The sequence below is a fragment of the Cucurbita pepo genome, chromosome 1 (genome assembly GCF_057944985.1).
Source record: "Cucurbita pepo subsp. pepo isolate OVF chromosome 1, ASM5794498v1, whole genome shotgun sequence".
Taxonomy (NCBI): Eukaryota; Viridiplantae; Streptophyta; class Magnoliopsida; order Cucurbitales; family Cucurbitaceae; genus Cucurbita; species Cucurbita pepo.
The window spans coordinates 2,095,464-2,120,561 of NC_141798.1; the positions used below are offsets into that span (position 1 = coordinate 2,095,464).

Sequence of the window (25,098 nt, forward strand, 5' to 3'; positions counted from 1 at the left end):
CTTTTGGCGCCAAAATCAGAATTTTGAACCGATACCAATTGCTGCTCCGTCGCCGGGAGAAACTTTCTACATTTCGAGATTGTGAAGAACAATCTCGGCTTCGGTTAGTTGAGCAAACTGATTGAGGAATTGTTCTCATGGAAGACGAAGATGAGATTGTCTCAGCCTCTGATATTAGCGATTCAGGCGACGACTACACCGACATTAATGATGAAGGGTCTGAAGACGGGAACGAGGACGGCGAAGAGGAAGAGGAGCAATCTTCCAGCCTTTCTCCTTCATCCGATGAGGATCTAAAATCGAAAAACGTCGATGCTCTCTTGAGGTATAATTCCCTAGTCCATCTTTTTAGAATTCTAGGGCGCTTTTTTCCCCCCTTTCAGCTATTGATTTTTAGTTAATGCGAATGCTAAAGATACCTTAGGGTTCAAAGTAAGCTAAAGAATTAGCCTGCAGGGCTCCGATTGAACTAGATTAATTGGTTTCAGAAGAAGGGAAAGAGAAAAGAACTTGAGAGTTTTTGCTCTCGGAAACTGGTTGATTTTGTTTCCACATGCACTTAGTGGTCGATCATGATATACCCAATGTCTAATTTCTTTGTTCCCCGGAATGCTGTCTCCTGAATTATGAAATTTCGATATTTGGAAATCAATGATTCTAAATATTAAACTTCTTATTACATTAGATGAAAACTTAAATAATGAAATATTCGAGGAGCTGAGTTCTAAGCTGCAGAGTTCTTCAGGATGAAGTATGATAGAGCAAAAAATAAGGCTCTATCTAACAACTTCTACTTCTACAGATTCAGTACTGCACTTTTATTGCCTTTTTATTTTTGGGTTAGGGTTCTTGGACACTGGCCACACATTTAGTGGCTCTTTTCCATTTTGAACTTCTATTAATTTGAAAATTAAAAATCAGTCTTGTGACTATATCCTACCAGAGGTAACCTGGTCGTGAGAAGACAATCGCTACTCCCAAGAGTTCTCTCAGTGGCAGAAGGCGCAGCAGTCTGTAGAAAACCTTTTAAGCCTCCATGCTCAAGTGGATATGATGAAAGAAACAACCAGCTTGCACATCGACTGTGGGCACGAAAACGATTTGTCCCTTGGGGCTCGTCAAGACCAGTGTCACCTGTAATTTCTTATAACTTATTTGTCCCAAAAATTGCTGAGAAAGATGTAGTGGAGGAGAATGTGACTCTACCACCTGGGATCGATCCTTTGGTCTTGTGGCAACCTGAAGACTCTGAGCTCGATGTCACTAATTTAACATCAATCATAGTAGATCCAGTGCTAGTTCGTTTCCTCCGCCCTCATCAGAGGTATCATTTCTGATTTATTTTGCAGTATGTTTCAGTAGATGGTCCGAATCAATAGTGTATAAAATTCTCACGACCAAAACACAGATCTAGTCGAGCAGGACGACGTCTGTCTTTCTCATTGTGGTTCAGTTTTTAATCACGTAAAGCAACCAAAACCATTAAATAGAAAGAAAAGATGAATTGAACCTAGAAATTTCTTGGAAAATGTATCATGCAGTTTTATTGACTGTATTGACGAGATGAACATATTTAACTTTTTTGCAGAGAAGGTGTGCAGTTCATGTTTGAATGTGTTTCAGGGCTACATAAGGGGACAGACATATTTGGGTGCATTCTGGCAGATGATATGGGGTTAGTCTTCCTCTCTCTCAAACATATAATCAAAACACAAAATCAATTATCTCTCACATCTTTAAAGGCGTGTCTGTAATGATTCTGCAGTTTGGGAAAGACATTGCAGTCGATCACCTTACTTTATACCCTTCTTTGTCAAGGGTTCGATGGAAAGCCAATGGTTAAAAAGGCTATCATTGTTACACCTACCAGTCTTGTGAGTAATTGGGAGGCTGAAATTAAGAAGTGGGTTGGAGAAAGGGTTCACCTTATTGCTCTCTGTGAAAGTTCCAGAGAGGATGTTGTCACTAGCATCGACAACTTTGTACATCCCAAGAGTACTTCACAGGTATATTTATGTGCTTATTCTGGGATATCTACAAACAATGTTTTATCTGGACTCGTTAAATTAAATTATGATTCATACATGCATAGGTGCTGATTATTTCATATGAGAAATTTCGTATACATTCATCGAAGTTCAGCCAAAGTGAATCATGTGATTTAATCATATGTGATGAAGCTCACCGATTGAAGAATGATCAAACATTGACAAATCGGGTATAACATGTGTGCCCTCATTATTCTATTCCAGTTCTTTTTTATTTAGAATTGTTTCTATATCTCCTCTTTAGGCACTGGCTTCTTTGTTGTGCAGGCGTAGGATTTTGTTATCAGGAACTCCAATGCAGGTATTTTTTTTTTCTTTCCAAAAGAATTAAGAAACCAATTTCTTTATGTAGGCAATACTCATTTGCCTCAAATCCTTTTGAATCCTTAATTTTATGTACTGTTCTTCCTCTAGGCTTAACTTTTTCATTTTTTTAATATGCCCTTCACTCATCTACAGAATGATCTAGAAGAGTTCTTTGCCATGGTTAACTTTACCAACCCAGGAATTTTGGGTGATGTTACATATTTCCGTCGATATTATGAGGTGAGCTTACTTTTTTTTTTTGGGGGGGGGGGGGGGGGGGGGGGGGGGGGGAGGGGGATGGGTTTGAGGGTTAAGCAATGGGACTTGTGAATCCTGATTTTTCGTTGAAGTGACAAGCGAGAAAAAAAAAACAATAAATTAGCCAATCAAGTGCGTGCACTTGTTTCAATAGGACATTGTGAACTTTAAGGATGACAGAAGTGGAAAGCTCCTTTTAACGAGGAGAAATATCAAGTTTTGCTAGGCCAATTCATATGAGTCCAGTGTTGGAATTTCTTCTTGTAATGGAGGCGTTCTTGATGTTTACTCTCTTGAAGTCTATAATTTTTTATGGTAAAAAACTTTCACCGACATTTTGTGAAGGCACCAATTATTTGTGGAAGAGAACCTACCGCTACAGAGGAAGAGAAAATGCTGGGTGCTCAACGCTCTACCGAACTAAGTGAAAAAGTTAATCAGGTAATCTCCTTTGTCAGAGGAGCCATGCGAAACTCTAAGCAATTAGATATACACATACTTGTTCACTTGACTTTTACACACTTCGTGTTCACTTAATTGCATTCCAAAATATTCTTGGCAGTTTATACTACGGAGGACCAATGCACTTTTATCAAATCACTTGCCACCAAAGGTACGCCATAATATTATCTATAACCAAGGTGAATCTTGGTATTGCTTATTTTGATCTTTTCCTTCTAATTCATAATTTTCTTCATCTGAACAATCTTTATCTAGTTTGATTGGTCTAGAGTTCCTTGTATTTATAAAAAAGAAGCAAAACTCACTACAAAAGCTTGTTTAATTTCTTTTCTATTAAAGAGATCCATGTGTATTCATTATTTAAACATATTTATGAATAGGAAGACCATTCTTTTCTGTAATGTATGATAGATTATTAGTGATTGGTGTTAATTGCTATCAACTTTATCATTGTCTCTAGGAAAAGCTCTCTCATTAATGGAAGTGTTGATTTCTGTTTAGAGAAAAAAGGGATGCTATGGTTCTTTGTTTGGATGCAATCAAATCTGTTATTCGTGGTATTTTTGGTTGGAAAGGAGTAGAAGAGTTTTCCTCAAGGAAACTAGAGATTAGGAAGTTGTTCAGGGCTATGTTGCTTTTGGTTTCTCCTTTGGAGTTCTTCTGTTGGTAGTCCCTTGGAAGTTTTACATTTCACTTCTATTGACGAAATATTTGTTTCTTATTAAATGAACTAACCTTCATTTGGTAAACCAAAAGCTGTGTTATGTAAGCTTCTACTTTTTTGCAGATTGTTGAAGTCATTTGCTGCAAGTTGACTCCTCTCCAAGCAGACCTATATAACCATTTTGTACAGTCAAAAAATGTCAGCTCAGCGCCTGTTTTGTTTATTCATTTATCGAAGTAATTATTCTTATTGGTTGTTGCGTCTAACTATACTAGGGTTATATTTTGTGACGTCAATACAGGTTAAGCGAGCAATTACCGAAGAACTAAAGCAATCTAAGATTTTGGCCTATATAACTGCACTTAAGAAACTTTGTAATCATCCAAAGGTATGATGTACTTGAGTTCTAAGAGATATTTCTTTTATCAGACTCTGGTACACGGTAGATCTTTCTGGTTGGTTAATTAGATGATAATTCTGTTCATTTCTCTAAGACTTTCAACTTTTTCATTGTCGAGATTGAGGAGGCGGTTTGGCAAATTAAACTTGTAAAAGGTCTTCGGGTTTGATATCATAAGCTATTTACTTAGATATGTTTTGGATTGAGAGTATCTTATCCAATCTTCTCTCCCCGTCTTCCATTTTATTTCATCATAAATAAAATAATTATCAACCTCAGTGGATGATCTCTTATTGCAGCTTATATACGATACTATAAAAAGTGGGAGTCCCGGAACTTCGGGATTAGAGAGTTGTATTCGTTTTTTCCCTCCAGAGATGTTCTCTGGAAGGTAAGCTATGTTTCACTATCTCTCTCTCTACTGTATGCGTACAAATATATTAGATGCTGACTTGGGTTTCAAAGTGTTATCACTGACCGAGTAGTTTCTAATTTTGTTAGATCGGGTGCATGGACTGGTGGAGATGGGTCTTGGGTTGAGTTGTCAGGGAAAATGCACGTTCTAGCTAGGTTACTAGCCCATTTACGCCAGAGAACTGATGACCGCATTGTCCTTGTCTCAAACTACACTCAAGTAATTTCAAATACTTTGCTGACCTTTTTCGAATAAAATTCTATTCCCTTCCTCCGCCAAATGATTTCTTTCACATTTCTTGAATATTGTTGAATTGTATGTTGTAGTCACAAAGCCAGCTAAATTCATCTTTTAATTGCTTAAGGTTTCAAATATTTTGAATCAGGTCATGTTTCTGTCTTTGTGAAGAATAACTATTTGCCATTTGATACCCAAGATGAAATTTATTCGTCTGTTGCAATCTTTTAGCGTGATTTAGCAGTTAATTAACTTATCTGTCCATGGATAATAATAAATTCCATTCTTAGGGGACTGATTTAACTTTCATTATGCTAGACGCTGGATTTGTTTGCTCAACTATGTCGTGAAAGGAAATACCCATATTTAAGGCTTGATGGAAGCACATCAATCAGTAAAAGACAGAAGTTAGTCAACCGTTTTAATGACCTGTCAAAGGTATGCAGCCTTCATAAGATCTGCTTTGGTTTTCCTTTTCTATTCCCTGCTAACAAGACTTTGAAGAACTTTTATGTGAGGATAATATAGTGCTAAAGCACCGCTACATCAATACTTTGCAGGATGAGTTTGTTTTTCTTTTGAGCAGTAAGGCTGGTGGATGTGGTCTAAATTTGATTGGTGGAAATCGGTTAGTTTTGTTTGACCCCGACTGGAACCCTGCAAATGATAAGCAAGTAATTAACTACTTCGAACCCCTGGTTTGGACTCGTTGAGTTCTATAATATGAATATACAGTATCCTTCTGATGTTTTCATTGTTTTCATCTGTCTTATCATACATGAATAGGCTGCTGCAAGAGTCTGGAGGGATGGGCAAAAGAAGAGAGTATTCATCTACAGATTTTTAAGCACAGGAACAATTGAAGAAAAGGTTCGAATACATTTCCAATCGGGCTAAAATGATCACCATTTTCACGCTTATATTTTTATGATATATGTTGTTAATACAGTTAAGAGTCCTTTTCTCATATATCCCAGTATTATATAGGTGTATCAGAGGCAAATGTCAAAAGAAGGGTTGCAAAAAGTTATTCAGCAGGAGTTAACAGATAATCTTACCGCGCAGGTTAAAAATTGCTTATTTTCTGATATTGATTGCAACACAAAATAAAATTTGCAATCTAAAAAGGCTCTTGGAATGTCCCTTTTCTCCCTTCATTTTTCAGGCAAACTTCCTTTCGTCTGAAGATCTACGTGATCTATTCTCATTCCATGGTGACGTCAGGTAATTAATATTACTATGATTTAGTTGCTCAAGATGTCACATTATGTTAGTTTCTCGTTTTCAATCTAAACCATTAACCAGTTTACACAAGAAGTCAGTATGCCGCCATGAATGATTAAACCTATTTCACTTGGATAGTGTGGAGGACATAAATGCACACAAATGAGTCTACTTGACCAAAGTTAATTAGTTAAGGCATATATTTTTCAACCAACAGGGTAGGTATTCAAATCTCTACTTAAAACTTTAATTAAGAAAACAAGAGAAAATTTTAGTGATGGAATGCGTGTTTTCTTTTTAGTCTCTGGCAATCGTTAATCAAACAGCTTGTCCTGTGATTAAAAAGGGTCGCCTCTTTCAGGCTTTCTCTATGCCCAACGTTAGTTTTGTTCTCTCACTATTTGAACTGCGGTTTATATTTTCTCAAATTAACCGCACAAGATTAAAAAAATTAAGATTTTTTATTTAAAGAGAAAAACCCACTAACAAAGTTTGTTCTTCCACTACTACATGAATTAGAAAATAATCACCAACAAAAACACACAAATCAAAGGACAAAATTCTTTCTTGCAAGTATAACCGACATTTACAAACATAGCCCCATAAAGAATATTGTCATTTTGAATACACAGGTCTGAAATCCATGAAAAAATGAATTGCACTCGGTGCCAAAATTGTAATGGTAGGCCCGAGGAGATGGACGAAGGCCCGTCCACGAGCAGAACTTGTCAGTCTGACCAAGTAACTTCTGACATTGGCGGATTTGCACAACTTGCTGGATGCTTGGACAAGCTGAAGAAATCAGAGCAACAGGTTGGTCACTTCTAATGAACGGAGGACAGAGTTTCTTCTAGTTGCCCTATTCAATTCACTTCTGCTTTTAAAATTTTCAGGTGGGGTCTCCTCTAGAAGAAGATTTAGCCAACTGGGGGCACCATTTTAACTCTACTACCGTGCCAGATACCATTTTGCAAGCTTCTGCTGGTGATGAGGTTTGACCTTTAACATATTTTATGAGCAAGCACAGATAGTTGGATGAATAAACCATTTTTCCATCATCTTTTTTATCTCCTAATATCATGATTTACTTATTTAAGACTGATTTTGTCATTAAGATATATTGAATGTAAAAAGATAAAATTTGGACATCGAAAATATATAGACTAAAATAGAATACGTTTTAAAATATAGAGACCAAATGATATTTAGCCTACATTTTTTGAACCAACACAGCAAGTTGGATGAATAAACCATTTTTCCATTATCCTTTTCATCTTTCAAGACGTGTAATCTCGTGATTTACTTATCTTGCCTCAGGTTACATTTGTTTTCTCGAATCAAATCGATGGGAAACTTGTTCCTGTCGAATCGAAAACTAGCCCAAGGATGAAGGAAGCAGAAGGAAATGAGAAGAACTCCAAATTGAACCAAAACTCAAAGCAGAAACTATTATTAGTATCTCAACATAGAAAACCTTTACAATCCATTACTTCAAATGAAGATCTTAACAAAGGTACATTAACTTTTACTTCCAATGTCTTTCAAAGGGAAACCATGAAGCCTGTCAGAACTTCACTTGAAGGTTCAATGCATGTAACATTGAATCTCAAGCATTCTCTTGGAAATTATTTACCACAGAAAAGAATGTCTGATGCTGTTGAATATGATGATTTCGAGTAAAAGTTTTGTTTCCCTCTATGTGAACACGGGAGTCAAGAATAAACAATTACAAGTGTATACGTCAATTAATAGAAAATGCTAAAGGTTATTTGATCTGCATATTTCAACAACTTGAGTTTTCTGATTTGTTCTTCCATTCCTTCAACTCCTTTAAAGTTTATTATAATGGTCAATATTTGAAATTTTGACTCCATGGAGCCATTATGACATGGCTTCAAGACAGCAAAAATTTGCTGTTGGCAAACATGGGAGTCAAAATGCTCTAAACTTAGATCTCCTTAAGGTCACAAATCCATATCATCTCAATGACTTAGAGGGCAAGATATGGTAGAAATGTTAGATACCAAATATTGTAAAGCCGAATGGTCATGGTCAAGGTGTATATAAACCGAATCGAAACCCGTCATTATAAAATTGTAAAAAAGCAAGGTTGTTGACATCTTGTTTTAGATTCTCAATGCTTTTAACCAAAAGTAAACAAATGCCACAAAGGAGTTGATATCCTGTAGACATGAAATACTTAGAGCCAGCCAACAATTGATCTGCTCAATAAAAATTCACAGGGAAGAGAGTCTTTTTACACATTGTTTAAGTATTATTGCTTTGGCAGCACCCAAAGCATCCAAATTAAGAAACAAAGGCTTGATCTGACATAGTAAAATGAGCCTTGAACACCAATTTGTTTTTGATTGTGAGAAGGAAAAAGATGCACAAGATTCTTAATTTAGACCACAAAAAGACAAGTTTTGTTCACAAGATGGGAGACCAAAAGGGAGACATCGCCAATTAGACAAGTATTTAGGCATGAGGTTGGCACTACTTAGATCATGTCTTAAATAAAAATGATATAAACTAAGCAAAAAAAACAAGCCACAAGCTGTCAAAATCAAAGGCATTGGCATTTAGATTTATGTGGATAAAAACCATGTGAAGGTAACCAAGGAAGAGCATGTGACAGTCAAAAGTCCACATGAAAAGCACATAAAAGATTCTTTATGATTGTCCACATAACCTTTTCTGAATATCATTATCCCTATTGGTGCAAACTTATTGGTTTTATCCTACCAATCAAGTTTAGTTATAATGTTTCTACAGTCCAAGACCACCGCTAACAGATATTGTCATCTTTTGACTTTCCCCTTTCGGGCTCCCCCTCAAGATTTTTAAAATGCGTCTGTTAGGGAGAGGTTTCCACACCCTTATAAAGAATGTTTCATTCTCTTCCCCAACCGATGTGGGATCTCACAGTAAGGGAAAGTCCGAAAGAGAAAAACCCAAAGAAGACAATATCTGCTAGAGTAGTTAATGGATCTCTTGTGGTTTGGGTTCTATTTGATACGTTTACACAAGTAAAACGAGCTAAGCATATCGATTTTTAGAATCGACATTGAATGGATATCATCAAATGATTTATAACCAAATTTAGTTCCCAAAAGAACAAAACAAATGGTTCAATCATGGTTGAAGTAGATAATATAGTCAAACAGAAACAGTCTATGATGCAAGAAAATGAAAAAAAAAAAAAAAAAAAAGTATATAATTTATGATTACAAATCATGCATTTCCATACCAAAAAGAAAGCAAAAAAAAGGTACCCATAATTCTTTATATATAACAAACACCTTCAAGCTGATTGGCCCAAGGCAAGTGGCAAAGAAAATGACCCAAAAAGAGAGAATCATATCATCCATTCAGTGAAAGAAACTCAAAAAGAGCAGCAACCCTTTTGAGCTGATTCCTCCATGGATCCAAGAATTTCGTTTTCAAATGATTTTGTTGAGACACAGCTGCCATTGAAGCTTGAGAACATCTACAGGGAAGCACCAGTTTCTTCTGATTTTGAGTTCAGTGTTAAGGACAGATGTATGATTGCAGCAGATGAGATTTTCTGTCAGGGGAGGCTGCTGCCATTGAAGGAGAGTTCAAGGAACCTTTTGGTGAAGACAACTTTAAGAGATGAGTTGCAAGTGAATGAAGATGATGATGAAGAAGAAGAAGAAGATGTTTCATTTCCAAAGCTAACAAAAACTTACTGGAAGGAGAAGTTTGGGTTCAGAAGATCCCATTTTGTTTCCAGGAAACAGCATAGAAATGAAGGGGTTTTGAAAACTGTGGAAGAGGAAGATAAAAGCTCTGTTTTTCTTCATGAGGATCTCATAAATATTGCAAGAAAAAATGGGTAAGATCAAAACTTCATTACTTTTCTTATCTTGTTATCTACGAATTCGAATGTTTCCAAATGATTATCAAACGAGACCCGTTTCGATCCTTGAATGCTCAAAGGGAATGGGGCTAACAAGGGTGTTTTATGTACAGGAACTGTTACTTGAAGAAAGCAAACTCACAGAGATGATGATCATATCTAATGTAAAGCAGAAGATTACAAGTTTTTTTGTTCAGAAGTGTTGTGATTTTCAAGCAAGAAGCCTGTTGGGGGCAACTGGTTCAGAAACAGAGAGGCTTTTGCTTTTCCTTTTCCATCACTTTTCTTATGAACTCTAACTTTCTCTCTTTTATTTGTATAAAAAATAGCCTTAGAGATTTGATAATGTCTTATTTACTTGCTGGATTTTGTTATAATACATCATCTCTCTCTCTTCTCTTTCTCAAATCCCGTTGTTTGTTCTCGATTTTTTTTTCCTTTTGAGTTTACCATTCAGAGTCGTTCAAACCAAAATTACTTGAAAATTATTCATAACAAAGATAAATTTAAGAGTACTCGTGTTTGTGTAGATAAATGAGTGATATGAAGATTTAAACATTATGCTTCAAAATGTAAATTTGTCAAACTATGTTCACTTTAAAAGAAAATTAATTACGAATATATCTCGTGTTTCAAGACAACTTACTTTAACAAATAACATTATAAAAGTAGACTAAATTATAAAAATCATCCCTAAAATATGAGTTTTGTTTCAATAATATCTATCAACTTCTAAAAGTTTCAAAATTATCTCAAAACATTGAAAAAAAAAAAACGAACATTCCTTATCATGGAAAAGGATGAAAAGGAACATTAAAGTTTAGTATAAAAAAACATTACCAAGAGAACTATGGCAGAGTAAACATTGGAGCAACCTACCTATGTTAAAATCCTAGAAATTTCAAGTAAAAATTACTCCTTTTTTACTTGGTTTAACCTGAAAATAACAATCTCACTTTCACATTTACAGAATTTAAAAAAGGTTAGTTTTGATCCCCCACTATGCTGAATTCAATAAAAGAAATTGGAAAGCAAATGATCAAATATTTACAAAACTATGCACATCTTGGAAAACAAATCATCAAGTATTTACAGGGCTATGCACAAATTAGAAAACTAGATACATTTGCTCAATCCTCAAAGAATAAAGTAGGGTATAAATAATTACCAAACTTAATCACTATCAGTACGAAAAAATTTCAAGATTCATGTACAAATCTCCGTCTTCTACATCGAACGGGGAAAGAATGCCCTACGAGACTCTTTCTGTACATCTGCATCAAACAAAAGCCACAAACATCACCACATGTATAGTAAATTATTTAGACCCATTTGATAAAGATTTAGTTGTTTACTTATTATTTTAGCAAAACATGCTTATAAACGCTACTCTGATCTATGAGTTTCTTTCTTTTGTTATTTACTTTTCAAATTGTTTTCAAAACCCTTTTAAAATTTTGCTTTATTTTTTAAATTTAACTAAGAATTCAAACGTTCGAAAACCTACTAGAAACCCGTCCTAAACAATTTCTAATAACAGAACTAAAAACCTAGTTTTAGTTGATTTAGTTTAACATTGCAATGTACTCTTAGAATATAAAACTAGCATTGTATCAATTTAGAGTAACATGGTTTTCAGGCTTCACTTAATGTTAGAAAACAGGAGTTCAGAAACATGCTGACACAAAAGCAGAAAACTTATTTCCAGTAATCCCAAACCAAGAAGACAACAAAATTGTTTGACTACCTAACTTCTACATGATGTTTTCTATACTTAAGATGCGCATTGTTCATAGAAAGAACGGAAGAATTATAATTTATAATAGGATTTGATATCAGAGGATCGAAAACGAGATTCGACTTACATTTACACCAGGTCCATCTTCAATATGAAAAGAGCGTGTCACGATCTTTTTACAGGCGAGGCACAATGCAATGACTGAGACGGCAATCATGATTCCATGGGAAATTAAGCTTAAACTTTATCCAGTAGGTAGTCACCCATGGCCACATCAATTCTGTTCCCACGAGTCTGTAGGACCTAAATATTTCTCCATGGATTCTCTTTTGCGCTCGGGATCAAGGCTGCAAGCATGAGAACCAACATTAACAAAGTTTCTAAAGATTCTCATATTCTTGCATATCCAACAACTAAGCGAGCACATAAAGAAACAAGTAATGACCTATTTCTCAAGCCAAGAAAAGTGTAATGTATGGCGCTTGCACATGCAGAAGCTGGAGCTATTGCGGCAGCTGGAATTGCTTGAACAGCAGTTGCGAGAGCAGACACTGTACTGCCTCCACGTTGATACTTTTTCAAGGGAGTCCGAACCAAGGCAGAGGCAGACTTCCCAAGGCCATCACTAATGCTTTCATAAGCCTGTTAAAAGTTAAGTTTAATCAATTCCATGGGAAAATAAGCGAGAAAAAATGTATGTATTGAACTGAGCAAAATCCACTCATACCGTTCCCCCATGAATAATAACACGAGGAAAAAGAATATGAAGGGGAGAGGTCTTTGCATGTCAACGTGACATAAAGATACAACAATCAATATGAAAATTTTGTGAAACATGGAAAAAAGCAAATCAAACTGTTAGGTTCTATTTTGTAAGCACACATGAAGATGAAAATATGCATAAAAGCCATCAAATCGTTTATATTCATATAGAATATGTTTTAAACAGTTTTTCGACTAAAAGTGAGCGGTAACTAAGACTACAAGATCACTAAAATTCCACCAGGCTTCATGATCCGGATAATAAAACAGTAAAGTAAGCAAGGATTGTATTCCATGCAAAATCTTCTCATTCTCTACCATTTCCTTTGACCGGGAAGTACATACAACCCCTAGTATGATCAAACTTAGAAGATGCCAAATTGAATTAAATCACTAGGAAGATCAACAAGGGTACTACTCAAATTTCTTCAAAATAAAGCAATGCAAAATGTTTCTTAGAGCAGTACGCACGAAACACATTTTGTTTAGATATGAAATGTTATTTTCCAATACATTTTTACTAGAACTGGATACCTTAGACCAACTTATAAACACTTCACCCTGATCCACAGGATGACTATCGAATCCTAAGTATTTGAACCCATAATCACAAACAGATAGGCATGTCATTTTTCAGTACATTAGAAACTCAAACACGAGCATGCAAACAAATGTAGAAGATTCACCTTTTTCAGTCCTTCTTGAGCATCCTTAGGTTGATTGGATCTTACATTAGCCTTTGTCTTATGCCGTACTTTCACTGAAGGAGGAACAGTAGTGAGTATATATTCCGCCTGGAGCAAAATGTCATGAGCCCCAGCAGCCAAGTGTACCCCTAGTCCAATAGCTTCAAGGGAAATACTTCTGAGAAATGCAATAGTACCTAAACAAATGATCAATTATTGGAGTTGCAGAATATCATGAAAAAGGAAAAAATAACAGGCTATTCAGTATATATATTTTTTAATTCACGAACATACTAATAAAAAATTTTAAAGTTAAGGGTCCCTGTCGGACATGAAATTAAATTTTTTATCTAATACATTAATTCATTTTTAAAAGAAAATTGGCCAAATTTACTTACGCCAGGAACATCTTAAGTACAAAATTGAAAGTTTGAGACTCCTATAAACTTTATAAAAATCTCTTTCTATTAAATGTTTTTTGAAACTTAGAGACCTATTAAATACTTTTTAAGGATCTTCTATTAAAATACTTTTTGAAAAACTTGTAACTTAACCTTTAATATAAATTTTCCAAGTATACTTTGAACTAAGATAATAATCCCAAAACCAAAACCATCCATATTTGCCAACCTTTAAAATGTTATAATCATAAGTTCACACCCATGATCAAACTAAAATTTCATGTTAGCATTAGGAGAACCTACCACTCTCCTTAATTAAACGTAACTGCCCAGCGGTAATTAGATTTGACATGATATTTTTAAGTTTGAGAACAAATGTAAAATACAATCCCAAAAGAAAGTCACCTCTTTGCATCCCCTTTAATATTCTTCGATCCTTTTTGTAGCTCTCAACTGGAGAAGACAAGAGTTTTGAGGCACCAGAGCCAACAGCAACTAATGACCTGACTGTAGGAAGGCCCTCCAGTATTTTACGAATCTATAACAGGTTGATAACATGTTACAATTAATTATTATAATGGGAGAATAACCAACAAACTTTTTAGTTTCAAGTTGAGTACCTGATTATGAGAAATATCTTCCAGCCATTCCCCTACAACTGTTTCACATACACTGCCCCAACCATAGACTCCAACAGCCTGCACATGCTTAAGGTGTAGCTCAACCCCCTGCACCAGTCAACTTAATTAGTGTTAACAGTGACAAAATGATCCACCTTGACCTTTGAACAAGCATCGAGACTTTGATGAATAACGTAGTCTGCCAAACCAGAAAAGGAGATACCAGAGCAACTCAGTTACTTGGTCTGTCACACAAAGTAACATCTCTCTTGACCTACTCAATATATATAGAGGAATTTAAGCAACAAATTCAAGTATTGACATGTAAAAGGAAGCTCATCAATTTGCTCAGGAGACCATAAAATAGAAGGGCTAGTATGATATACCATTACATAAAATTATCTAAATACAGGAATGCGTTACCAAAGGCAGCATAGTACAATTGGACAGGAAACCATAAAATAAAAGAATTAATATGATGAAATCATCAAAACAAATTACCTAAACATATAATTTGGCACCCAAAGGAAAAGTAGGAACAGTTCATCGATACGTGTGTAAATGTATTGGGGAAGTGGTAGTGTTACCTTCCAAGGAACCAGATTTACAAGTTCAACGTACTTCCCACCTCTTAATGCAGCCAAATCAACACGACTTGGACTGTAATCAACACGGACTACAATTGGTTGTATGTCAAACTTCTGAAAATACAGTAATGCAATTAGTACATAGATTTTAACCATATATCCAAAAGTGAAGGTCAACCAAAATAGCAGCAGTCAAAAATCAATTTAAAAAGGGGTAGAGCAGAGGAAGGGGTCAATGTCTTCAAAATTACAGAGTAGTAAATGAAATATTCATTTCTTTTTCTAACTTGGAGATATTTGGAATTAGGTTTCAATTGAAAATTGGGGTTGGAGGTTCATTACAGAACCTTTTTCTTTCAGGAGATGAGTTAGCAAGTATTCATGGTGTTTGTTCAGGTGATTGGCAAATAGCTGATTCTGTCGAAAGTTTGGAAACAAGTTGTTTCATTGGCTCTGTTCAAATTAGGTGGCGGACAATATGTTTTATTTTTGGATGATTTATGGACCAGTGATGCTCCATTGAATTCACATTTCCTTCTCTTCTCGTTTTTTATTACTCCAAAAAGTTGGCTCTCAAATTTTTGGGACCCCTTGACTAATTCTTGGAATCTCATTTTTGGAAGATGAAGAAATTTCACTATATCCATGGATTCCTAACTACCACTCAACAAGATCACTGGCCTTCCTTTTCTCTCTCTTTTTTTTCCAAGGAAACAGAAAATTGAAAGTAAGTTTAGCACAAAGAAGAAAGAGAGTAGTTAAGTTACCCGACTAAGGCCAAGGAAGTGTACCAAAAATTAACCCAATTAGTAATGATCAGACAATCAATTCAAGATCCAATTCGAAAACAAAACAACTAATATTCTAGGTCTTGAGCCCTCAACTACTACATTAATTATAAGGAATGCATCCAAAACTGTCTTCCCTCCAGGGCCTCCACAAACACCCCTTGGCCTCTCAGCTTATAGGCGAAGTTTTTCATCCTCATAAACATCTCACTTCTGTCCTCAATTCTTTATCACATGATCCATACTTCATCTGATTTGATTCTTTGTACACTGTACAAGGATTTTATTACCTTCCAGGTGAAAATTATTAGCTCCTAAGATAACTCGGTCACATATAGGTACAAATCTGAGTCAAGGTTAAGGCATTATTGTGCACAACTACGAGCGAATTGTGAGTTCTTGTCACAGCGCATGACCAATAAAAATTTGCCATAACTTGCCTGAAAATAAGGAAGCAATGCCTCCTCTGCCAAAGTAAGCCCAGCATCACTTTTGGTCGTAGAAATAGTTTTTGAACCATCTGAATCAAGTGAATGACCAGACTGGTTTCCTGATGAACTTTTTTCCCCAAAAAAATTAACAAGAAAATCAAGTTGGCATTGATGAAGATGCAATAGCATAGGCAGAAAACCAACACGCAACCTGAAAGAAAAACAGGTTATATACCCATAATGAGTACGAATGAAAGATAATACTATCACATATTCACTAACATTTATATTGGATATCTTATAAAAATATTAACTTATTAAGAGAAAAGGAATAAGAAAAGGAAATAGCATTCTAATATGGCCTATGAATGCTCATTCCATCAATATGGTGGAAAGGAATGGTCAATTCCTTGCAACCTAATAAAAGAAATGGTCTCCCATTCCCCTCTTCAACCAGTGATCGTACCAAACACCAACTTATAGCAAATGTCCTGTTAGAAGAATTTGTGATCTTGTTGGACAAAAATGACAAAATTCTAACTTAAGAATCGCCCAAGAGATGCAATCACTAACACATCTAATGTTGAAAATGAAAATACTGAAAAATTTACGCACCGGTATTCCTCAAGAGGGATCAAAGGATCTGGTCTAATAGCTTCTAAGTCAAGCTTGAATGCTTTTGACGAAGACTTACGAGGATGATTCTTTGAATTGTAATATCCCAGTACCTTTCAACAACCACCGGAAAAAGGAGGGAAAACATTAATCAATGTCTGTAAAAAGCATAAATGCAAAAACATCTCTCAAGCAAAAGAGAATACCAGCTTCCAAGGTGCATCTACACTGCTGTCATAAAGATGAAAATCTTGAACGGAAAGTGAAAGTCTAGATACACACATTCCACCCATAGGAAAAACATCATATTGAACATGCATGGCAGATAATGCAAGCTCTAGACATGTGTGTTGATCTCTTTTAACCATACTCATTGGTCGATCACCATTCTCTCTAGAAACTTGCCAATCAGAACCAGCATACATTCTCCATTTCAAATCGATATTATTAAGAAGTACACGTCCACATGCCTCTTCAACCTCATCAAGTCTTTTGCTCTCGATAGAACAAAGATCATCGGTTACCGAGTGTTCAACTTTACTTGCATCTAAAATGTGGTTTTCAAGAATTTTTATAGGCAAGTTCCCGTACCATCCACTTCTTCGTCCTTCAAGATCTATACTACTAGAAATCCTGGAATTACAAATATCGGGAGGTAATTCTTGGCCCATTGTTAGATCTGATACAGGACGAAACTCAGACAGGCAATATCCTTCTATTATTTCAGGAAACTTGCGGTATTGTATGAAAGATGTTTGACCATCAGGCTCTGAGCCAATGAAGGAATGAATGGGAGAAGAGGTTTCATGAACCTCAGAATTCAACCTGCATACCTCAGTATGAAGACCTTCAGTGGATGAAAAACAATCACATTCTCTGGTTTGGTTTTTATTTAATAGAAACGCATCTTCACATATTTCATCCATTAACCCAGTTTCACTTTGTTTAACTGATGGATTGTGACATGGAGGAGAAGATGATTCATTGTCAATCTCCTTTCTCTCTTGTGCTTGTTGGACATTATTCCATCTTGTCTGCAAATGAACAATCGATTCCTCAAGATCAGGGGCAAATAGTTGCTGAAGTTGAGCAGCCAAACGTACCAGACCAGTAGTAGTGTCATTGCATGTTTCCACGAAAACGTGGGCTTTGTTACATTCTAACTCCCACTTGAGGCCATTATCACAGTTAGTTCTCAATATTGCTTCAATAAATGTCTCCCTGGCAACCTTAACCCAGCCTCCCTTGCGCAGATCTTCAACATTGTAAGCATTAAAAACATGCTCATAATCAGAGACACTACATAGAAGAAGTCCAATATCTTGTATTGTGATTCTGAAATTATCTTCAACTGTATCTGCCACACTAGAACTTGATAGTGTTACTGAAGATGCAGCCAGCAGGCAAGCAACATAATCATCATCCAACTCTTGTTTGATGGTTGAAGAACTGGATTCTGTTCGAGAGAGTCTGCTGTTGCCTAGCAAATTCTTCAAGTACGGTTGATAGCTCAACCCAACATCAACAAAGTTAAGAAAAAAATTAGACCCTGAAGACTTTTTTGTATTCTCTCTGGGCATAACCTTGTCACCTTCTGGTTCAACTGGAGAAGAGGGCAAAAGGAAAAAGGAGCAGATGACATCTAACCAATCCAATCGACCACCTATAGCCAGAATTGTTGCACATCTTATTGTTATAGAAGAAAAATCCTGTAAGCACTCGGGATCCCACATATGCACAATATCACAACCAGCTAACCTTGAAGATAAAGCATTTGAACCTTCCCCATCCCCACGCTTCATGTTAGAGTTGCTACATGAGATCAAACGAAACTCCTGATCAGGATCTTCAGATATGAAACCCAGCAATTGTCCTTCTCCATGGGATAGCCAAAAGAAATTGGCACCCTCGATACTTCCAAGGTCGGAGACTGAGATTAGTTCGAAGTTTTGAATTTCCAGTCTTAGATGATACCACGATCCAGGAAGTTCTCTCTGCAAAGAGCACTTAGCACTCTCATTTGAATCTGGCCTAATGGAAATTTCTACACAATTGCAATCAACTACAATAGATTTTTGAGATGTTACGGATCCTTTTGTAACATCAACTGCATCACAAGTATCACTTGACAATCCTTTTATCAACTGATCTAAAAGATAATTAAAGACTTTATATTGAACAGCACCAGCATCGATTCTGACAAGAGGGAGAAACACATGCAACACTGATGTGGAGCTCAAAATCATTTCTTGTCGAGTCTGCAAGTTAGACTCCTCCATATCTTTCATATTAGCAACGGAAGCAAACTCGTAATCTTTTCCAATGAACTTACACCTGCTTTCTGATTCCTCTAGACTAGCTAATGACTTGGCCTTCTTTGCAATCCATGGACCTGTGACATGACCTTCCTGCCAAAAAAATGTTAAAGAAGAAGCATTTGTTCTGTTGGAGGCAGACAAAATGTTATGAGCTGAAAATTTTTTCCTTTGCACGTTGCATGTGCTGCCCTGTTTTATCTCTTCATCAGAAGTGACCAAGAAAACCCCAAGACTACCAAATCTGAAATGCAAAGCATTTTTTTCTGAAAAATAACTTTTCTGCAGCGCCAAGTTACCACTGTGAATTGTTTCCTCCTTTGTGATTGGAGGGGAATAAAAATCAAGAGCAATAAATTGATCCCAGGAAGAGTAGCCCATAAAGTCCTTGTCACTTTCAAATGGGAAACAGAATATTACCCTTGCCTTGGCGATTATTATATTTCCCTGCACGCTTGCAGATGAAGACAAAGCTGTAACTTGATTACAGCCGCTTTTGACATTCTTGTGATCCGATACATAGTTGTCCTTAAAGCACTTGTGGTTGTTATCACCAGGTATACAGTTTGCAACACCCCTTAGTAAATCCAGTAGCATGTTTACCAAAGTATAGTTCACCCAGAAAATGAAGGGTGGTAGATTCAATGAAAATGATTTTGACATAGTACTATTATCACCAGAAGAACTAGAGATCACATTCAACTGGGACGAAGTGATGCCATACGTTTTCAGCAATGTAATTTTTGTAACATTGTCCTTGTTTTCACATGGAAAATCCATATTGAATGAACTATTTGATTCCACATTATTAGGATCTTCAGCTGAAAAATTAAATGGAGGGAGAGCACCTATAACATCCACTTGCAGATGCTTCGTCAGAAGTGTCTGGAAGTCACTGTTACTATTGTGGAAGTCAGATTTTGAGGCATAATTTTTGCAGTTCAAATAATCAGCAACCTCAATATGCTTGATAGTTCCTTGAAAACTCGTTTTTTGAGATACCTGCTGGACCCAAAATGTGTTAAGTGAATGCGACATAGAAAAGGATCCCCTACATATAGTTAAAAATCCCACTTGTTTCACGAGGAGAGATGGGAAAAGCCTCCATACCAGGAGAGGGGGAGGGAGAGAGATAATCAAACAGAGTAATACACAAGAAAGATATAGATTCCCAAGGGAAATTTTACCTGCATAAGAAGATGGATATCACTGAATTTAGCAGCCACAAAATGAACCTCTGAGTCAGTTTTGATCTGTACTTTCTCAGGGACAGTGGAATGATGCTGATTGTCATCATGGAAGGAAATAACGACAGAAATTCCAGAGATAGTTGCCCTAAGGTTTGTTTCAACAGGCTGCAATTCTGTATCTAGTAATTAGTGTATGAAAGAGTATATTAAATGGTAAACATTGAGAATTAACTAATCCATGAAGAAGTGGGAAAAAAAATGAAGAAAAGCTAAACGTGAGAACATAACTTATGAGACATTAAAAAATACATTTCTGTCCAATTCATGCGTCTAACTAACAATAACAGTCAATACTATCATGTGGGAAAATCAATTGAAAACTTGTAGCCTTGAATCCAGGTAGTCTAAGGTTCCATTGCCACACTAATTTTATTTCTTACCAAAAATTCCATAAAGATAGATCACAGAAGTATATATTTTCATCATAACCCATTATGGATATTTTCTTCTTATAAAAAGAAACAACTTTTCATTGATGAAAAAATACATTTTGTTAACGTTGATTACTTACTTCCCATTCCCTTCCCATTCCAAAAGACCACCGCATTCATCTTCCATGAGAACGCTGAATGTTCTATTTAAAGATTTAACTGTCATTGATGGAAACTAAACAAAGGGTCAATTAATTTGATACCAAACATATTAATATTTCTTCAAAGATTTCTTTTTCCTATCCAACCCAATAGCATTTTAGGGCTAAAATGACAACTCCAAAACACCTTCTCATTTTGCTACCTACCCAAAAGTATCCCAACTTAATAGAGAATGAACATTCCTGTGAAAAGACCAACTGATCAAATTGAAAAAATAAGCTTGTATAATAGCATAACAATTAAATCACAAAACTAGGGGAAAAAAGGTATCCTAACCTATGCTTAAGATAAAAAAATTGTTCCAGGGACGTGACTTTAAGTTATATATTGTTTAAAAAAGTATTGATAAGTGAAATCAAGCAAAATGTGTTATTACACATATCAAGAAGTATAACAGTATCTTAAGTTCGAATACACAAGCAAGTGCATAACAGAGCAGAGCTAGCGCATACACACCACAAGGAATGGGTAAAGATCCAGAAGCAAGGCTGGACGCAGCAGTGATTGCACTAAAAACAGAGTTCCACACCCCACTGCTGCCTAAAGCAGACTGGGAACTTCTTATTTCATCTAAGCATTCAAAAAACTGGTCCACACTGCAGAATGGCAAAAAGAGAAAACACTCAGTTTTTGTTTAATTGTTATACTAAATGACTTAGAAGGATAAAAAATCATAATAAAAAACAAAAGAGTATCATGATTTTTAAATCTAATTGACGTCTTGGTATATGAAAAACTTATACATGGCATAAGTAGTTTTATGTAAGCAAGGAAAACCTTAAAAATATTGCGCAAACTTGACAAACATTTAACAAGCATCCAAACTAAGAACCTAGATATCTCTTACAAAGATGCTTTAACCGTTATTTAATATTTAACATATTTAGAACCTAGATGTCTCATACTGACATATTTAGAACACATTGGTAAAATCTGAAACTATAATTTTAAAATTTTATATGGATTAAGGAACTAGTTCAAATTATAGACATATTGATGACATAAGACAGCTGAATGCTTCATATTGACAAATTTTTTTAGATAAGAACATCCCATGTGCATAATTAAAATAATGGAAATAATACATTATACTTCAATAGATGATCACATAAAATCCCAACCACTAAATGCATACATTTAAAGTAAAACATGATTTTTTTTTTTATATATATATTTCAAAATGATTCAAACATTGGTTATATAGAGGACTTATGCAATACCAACCTTGCTCCGAAGTCAAATTCTTCTTCAACTTTTTCTTTCTCTCTATGCTTGACAGAGGATGGCACCCAATTTGATATAAGATGAGAGCCAGGCAGAATTCCACCACAATGGGGCGAGGAGGTTTCATCAGGAGTCCTTTCAGCAGAAGCTAGCGTAAATGAATGGTCGTGAGATGCCCGATCAAAGTAACCAGATTCATTCAACTTATTATGTTTGCATCCATGTCCATCACCATTCTTGTCGGAATTCCAATACGCTTCAGATAAAACTAAAAAACATTTGATTGATCTAGGTTGAAGTTTTACCTGTACAGGATCAATGAAAAGATCCCCATCCACTCTATAAATGTCTAAGGAACCATCCCTCAAAGGTATACATAATTTCAGGTTACCTGAAAATCCCCCTACTCCACCTGTCAGAACTGGAATGGTAACATTTGATGGCACATGGTCTAATGCCATTTCAGCAGATGTTCCTGCAGACATACATGAAATGGATTTTGGATTGTCACAATCATCCATGTGAAGAAACTCGACCATTGCCCCTTGAAACTTTACAAAATTACTCAGTTGACTTATTCCAAGAAAGCTTTCAGCTGCATCCATATCCAATTTACCATCCTCTGTAACACAAGTTCCGCATTCTACATCTGAAATCCGAAGAACAAGTGTGGTATCCAATCCTGTTTTGTTTTTGCTTTCATCATAAAAAGAATCAAATGCAACTATCAAGTTTATTATCTTCACGTGAAAGCTTGCAAGCAGCCCTTTCACCATCTTCGCAACAGTCTTTACACCTTCATGGATATCCCCATAGGTAGATTTTACAGCACTTTTTGCAACATAATGCTCTGACTTTCTCGACTCATTATGGTTTTTATGACCACCACTAGAAGTTCCACAACAATCCATACGATCATTACTCAAGCATGGTGAAAGCACAAGCTCCAAACCATTGATTTCTACCTCACAGCCTCTACTCGTCCATGGCATTCTAATTAATAAAGACCCAATAGATCCTTCTTTGAAAGTAACCAAAGCTGCTGTGCCAACCTATAAAATTGAAGACAATAACTGAAACATAGTTCACAAAGAAGAGTAAAACATTTTGGAAATGCAAAATGGATGTACTTTTAGGCCATTATTTAGTATTAAATAATTATATTTTTCAGTTGTATGACATGTGCTGCGTTTTTACTTTTTTTACTAGTCATGGAATGTTAAGTATTCTCGCCCCCAATGTTCTTTAGACAGGTAAGTTCGTGTTCTTGTTATTTTATCCTTTATTTAAGTGTAAGGATTTCTTAGTCGCCAATAAAGGAGGAGGAAAGAAAAAGTAAGAAACGCACAAGTTGATGCATCAAAGAAAGTCCCACGGAGAGAATTCCCTACCCCATCTACGAAACCAAAATTGGAAAAGTTTTCAATCTCTGCCAAAGCAGACTCGTCCTAACCGGGTCTCCACGAGGAACTTTTGACACTGCAAGTCTACTCGCACATATAAATTCATACATTCATTCTATTCCTCAATTTCCGGTTTCCAAAAATACCAAAAACCTGGAAGATCCTAACTTGTTCGTATTCTCGCATATAATTAACTGTGAATTAACTAACATGCTACCAGGGAAAGTGCGCAATTTAACTTCACCAAACTTTTCCTGCAGTTTCTCGACGAAGCAACAATTTTCAATGTCCCCGTTCAAAAAAAGTGATAAAAAGGAATTAGCAAATAACAAAAAAAAAAAAAAAAAAAACAAACCTTCTCATTGAGAAAATCAACGTTAAGCGCCAAGTCGCTGAGCTGAATTGTACCGTCAGCAAGCTGCACATCCAGCTGATCGATATCAATCTCCCCCAACAAAAACTGCCCCAATTTCTTTTTCAGTAAAAACTTGCACAACCTCTTGACGGCGAATTTCGAGAACATCGCCTCCGCCGTCTTCGCTATGTTCCACGTAAACATGGCTGGTACTGCAGGTAACAACGCGTCAGAATGATCAAATTACGAGAGGAATCAGTTCAGGGCATAAAGAAATTTGATTAGGGTTTTGAAATTCGCCGTCGCCCACGATGGGAAAGAAATCCCCATCTAGAGCAAAACAACGAAAATAGAACGACGATCAAGAATCTTTGATCATCAAACTCGTACACCAATGGAATTCGCCGAGCCTCCGATGAATTGAAAGTATTCGTTTTGCTTGACGATTACGTGAAAATGGCCGATTTTGTCCGGGAAATTTTCAAGTTTGCCTTTTATTATATGAAACCAAATGCATCGATATCTATTCTAAATCAAACGGGTTTCAGAGCCCGTTAAGATTTACATTTTACAATGATTTATTATTTATTTAATTTACAAATTAATTCTTAATTAATTTATCCTTTAACTCGATTAAAAATACTAAAAATTAAAAAGCTCATAAAATTAATTCTTAATTCATTTATAATAGAAGGCTACACTTATATTTGATAACCAATAATAAATTTTTATAATATAAAAAAATTATTATTTGATATAATAATATGTCAATAATCCATAATTTATTATGTATTTTATTAATATTATTTCAAATTTTCAAAAAATTTCAAATTAAAAAATATATATTTTTAATGTAATTAATTAAACTTTTTGGATATTTATTAGAATAGTACAAATAGAATATTTGTTAAAATAATACATAGTAAATTAAAAGGGTCAAAGAGAAGTGACAATAAATTAATTAATTAATTTTTACCATAAACTTTGAATTTAATAGTCTTAAAGTTTATAAAAATATTGTTATTTCAATTGGATGAAAATAGAAGTCTGCTAATTTAGAGAATGATTATGGGTTTTGGTTTATAATCTAGGGATACTATCTCAATTGGTAGGAGGGCTTTTGGGGAAGCCCAAGAGCTTATGCTCAAAGTGGACAATATCATACCATTGTGGAAAGTCGTGTTCGTCTAATATGGTATCAGAGTTATGCCCTAAACTTAGTCATATCAATAGAATCCTCGAATGTCGAACAAAGGACTCCAAAAGGAGGCTCCTCGAAGGCATAGTAAAGCATGACTAAGACTCCAAAAGAAAAAGAGTTAGTCTTTATTAAGGGGAGGCGTACTTTGTTCGAGTGGAGGTGTTGGATGAGGTCAAAGTGGACAATATCATATCATTGTGGGGAGTTGTTAGAAATATTATTATTATTTTTT

At 35.6% G+C, this 25,098-nt stretch overlaps 3 protein-coding genes across 4 annotated transcripts; 2 read left to right on the forward strand and 1 right to left on the reverse strand.

The window, feature by feature from the left end:
- The first annotated feature begins 2 nt into the window (after positions 1–2).
- On the forward strand, positions 3–7,793 carry RAD54 (DNA repair/recombination protein). The gene is made up of 21 exons (XM_087121054.1): positions 3–325; positions 944–1,324; positions 1,589–1,675; positions 1,766–2,006; positions 2,093–2,218; positions 2,293–2,349; positions 2,508–2,594; positions 2,958–3,053; positions 3,175–3,225; positions 3,862–3,936; positions 4,040–4,126; positions 4,438–4,529; positions 4,640–4,772; positions 5,109–5,228; positions 5,351–5,464; positions 5,577–5,660; positions 5,778–5,855; positions 5,956–6,014; positions 6,647–6,827; positions 6,908–7,006; positions 7,332–7,793. Exons 1-21 carry the CDS (start codon positions 138–140, stop codon positions 7,692–7,694), a joined length of 2,799 nt encoding a protein of 932 aa, XP_086977180.1. The 5' UTR covers positions 3–137; the 3' UTR covers positions 7,695–7,793.
- Positions 7,794–9,250: 1,457 nt separating this feature from the next.
- On the forward strand, positions 9,251–10,296 carry LOC111780054 (uncharacterized). Its single transcript, XM_023660320.2, has 2 exons — positions 9,251–9,873; positions 10,011–10,296. The coding sequence occupies exons 1-2, from the start codon at positions 9,437–9,439 to the stop codon at positions 10,045–10,047; spliced, it is 474 nt and encodes a 157-aa protein (XP_023516088.1). The 5' UTR covers positions 9,251–9,436; the 3' UTR covers positions 10,048–10,296.
- Positions 10,297–10,903: 607 nt separating this feature from the next.
- Positions 10,904–24,190, reverse strand: ATG2 (autophagy 2). 2 transcript variants are annotated; one of them, XM_023677065.2, is made up of 14 exons: positions 23,666–24,185; positions 21,908–22,959; positions 21,140–21,279; positions 20,028–20,203; positions 16,732–19,842; positions 16,526–16,638; positions 15,920–16,121; positions 14,692–14,805; positions 14,105–14,212; positions 13,890–14,022; positions 13,084–13,280; positions 12,081–12,277; positions 11,763–11,982; positions 10,904–11,171 (listed from the first exon to the last, which is right to left on the reverse strand). In XM_023677065.2, exons 1-13 carry the CDS (start codon positions 23,867–23,869, stop codon positions 11,910–11,912), a joined length of 5,820 nt encoding a protein of 1,939 aa, XP_023532833.2. In that variant the 5' UTR covers positions 23,870–24,185; the 3' UTR covers positions 10,904–11,171; positions 11,763–11,909. The 2 variants fall into 2 exon arrangements, with proteins under 2 accessions (XP_023532833.2, XP_023532840.2); XM_023677072.2 differs by lacking the exons at positions 10,904–11,171; positions 11,763–11,982; positions 12,081–12,277; ... (2 more) ...; positions 14,105–14,212; positions 14,692–14,805 and having other exon boundaries at positions 14,843–16,121; positions 20,028–20,209; positions 23,666–24,190.
- Between the last annotated feature and the right edge of the window lie 908 nt (positions 24,191–25,098).

Bases quoted from the DNA above. Each gene is read 5' to 3' on its own strand.
- RAD54 (XM_087121054.1), top strand. From the start codon at position 138: ATGGAAGACGAAGATGAGATTGTCTCAGCCTCTGATATTAGCGATTCA. The intron at 6,015-6,646 runs GTAATTAATATT...TTGAATACACAG, and splicing joins TCATTCCATGGTGACGTCAG to GTCTGAAATCCATGAAAAAA. The intron at 7,007-7,331 runs GTTTGACCTTTA...ATCTTGCCTCAG, and splicing joins AAGCTTCTGCTGGTGATGAG to GTTACATTTGTTTTCTCGAA.
- LOC111780054 (XM_023660320.2), top strand. From the start codon at position 9,437: ATGGATCCAAGAATTTCGTTTTCAAATGATTTTGTTGAGACACAGCTG. The intron at 9,874-10,010 runs GTAAGATCAAAA...TTTTATGTACAG, and splicing joins AATATTGCAAGAAAAAATGG to GAACTGTTACTTGAAGAAAG.
- ATG2 (XM_023677065.2), bottom strand. From the start codon at position 23,869: ATGTTTACGTGGAACATAGCGAAGACGGCGGAGGCGATGTTCTCGAAA. The intron at 14,806-15,919 runs GCAAGTTATGGC...CTGTATTTTCAG, and splicing joins CATTGCTTCCTTATTTTCAG to AAGTTTGACATACAACCAAT. The intron at 13,281-13,889 runs GTGACTTTCTTT...TCATTTGTTTAG, and splicing joins ATTAAAGGGGATGCAAAGAG to GTACTATTGCATTTCTCAGA.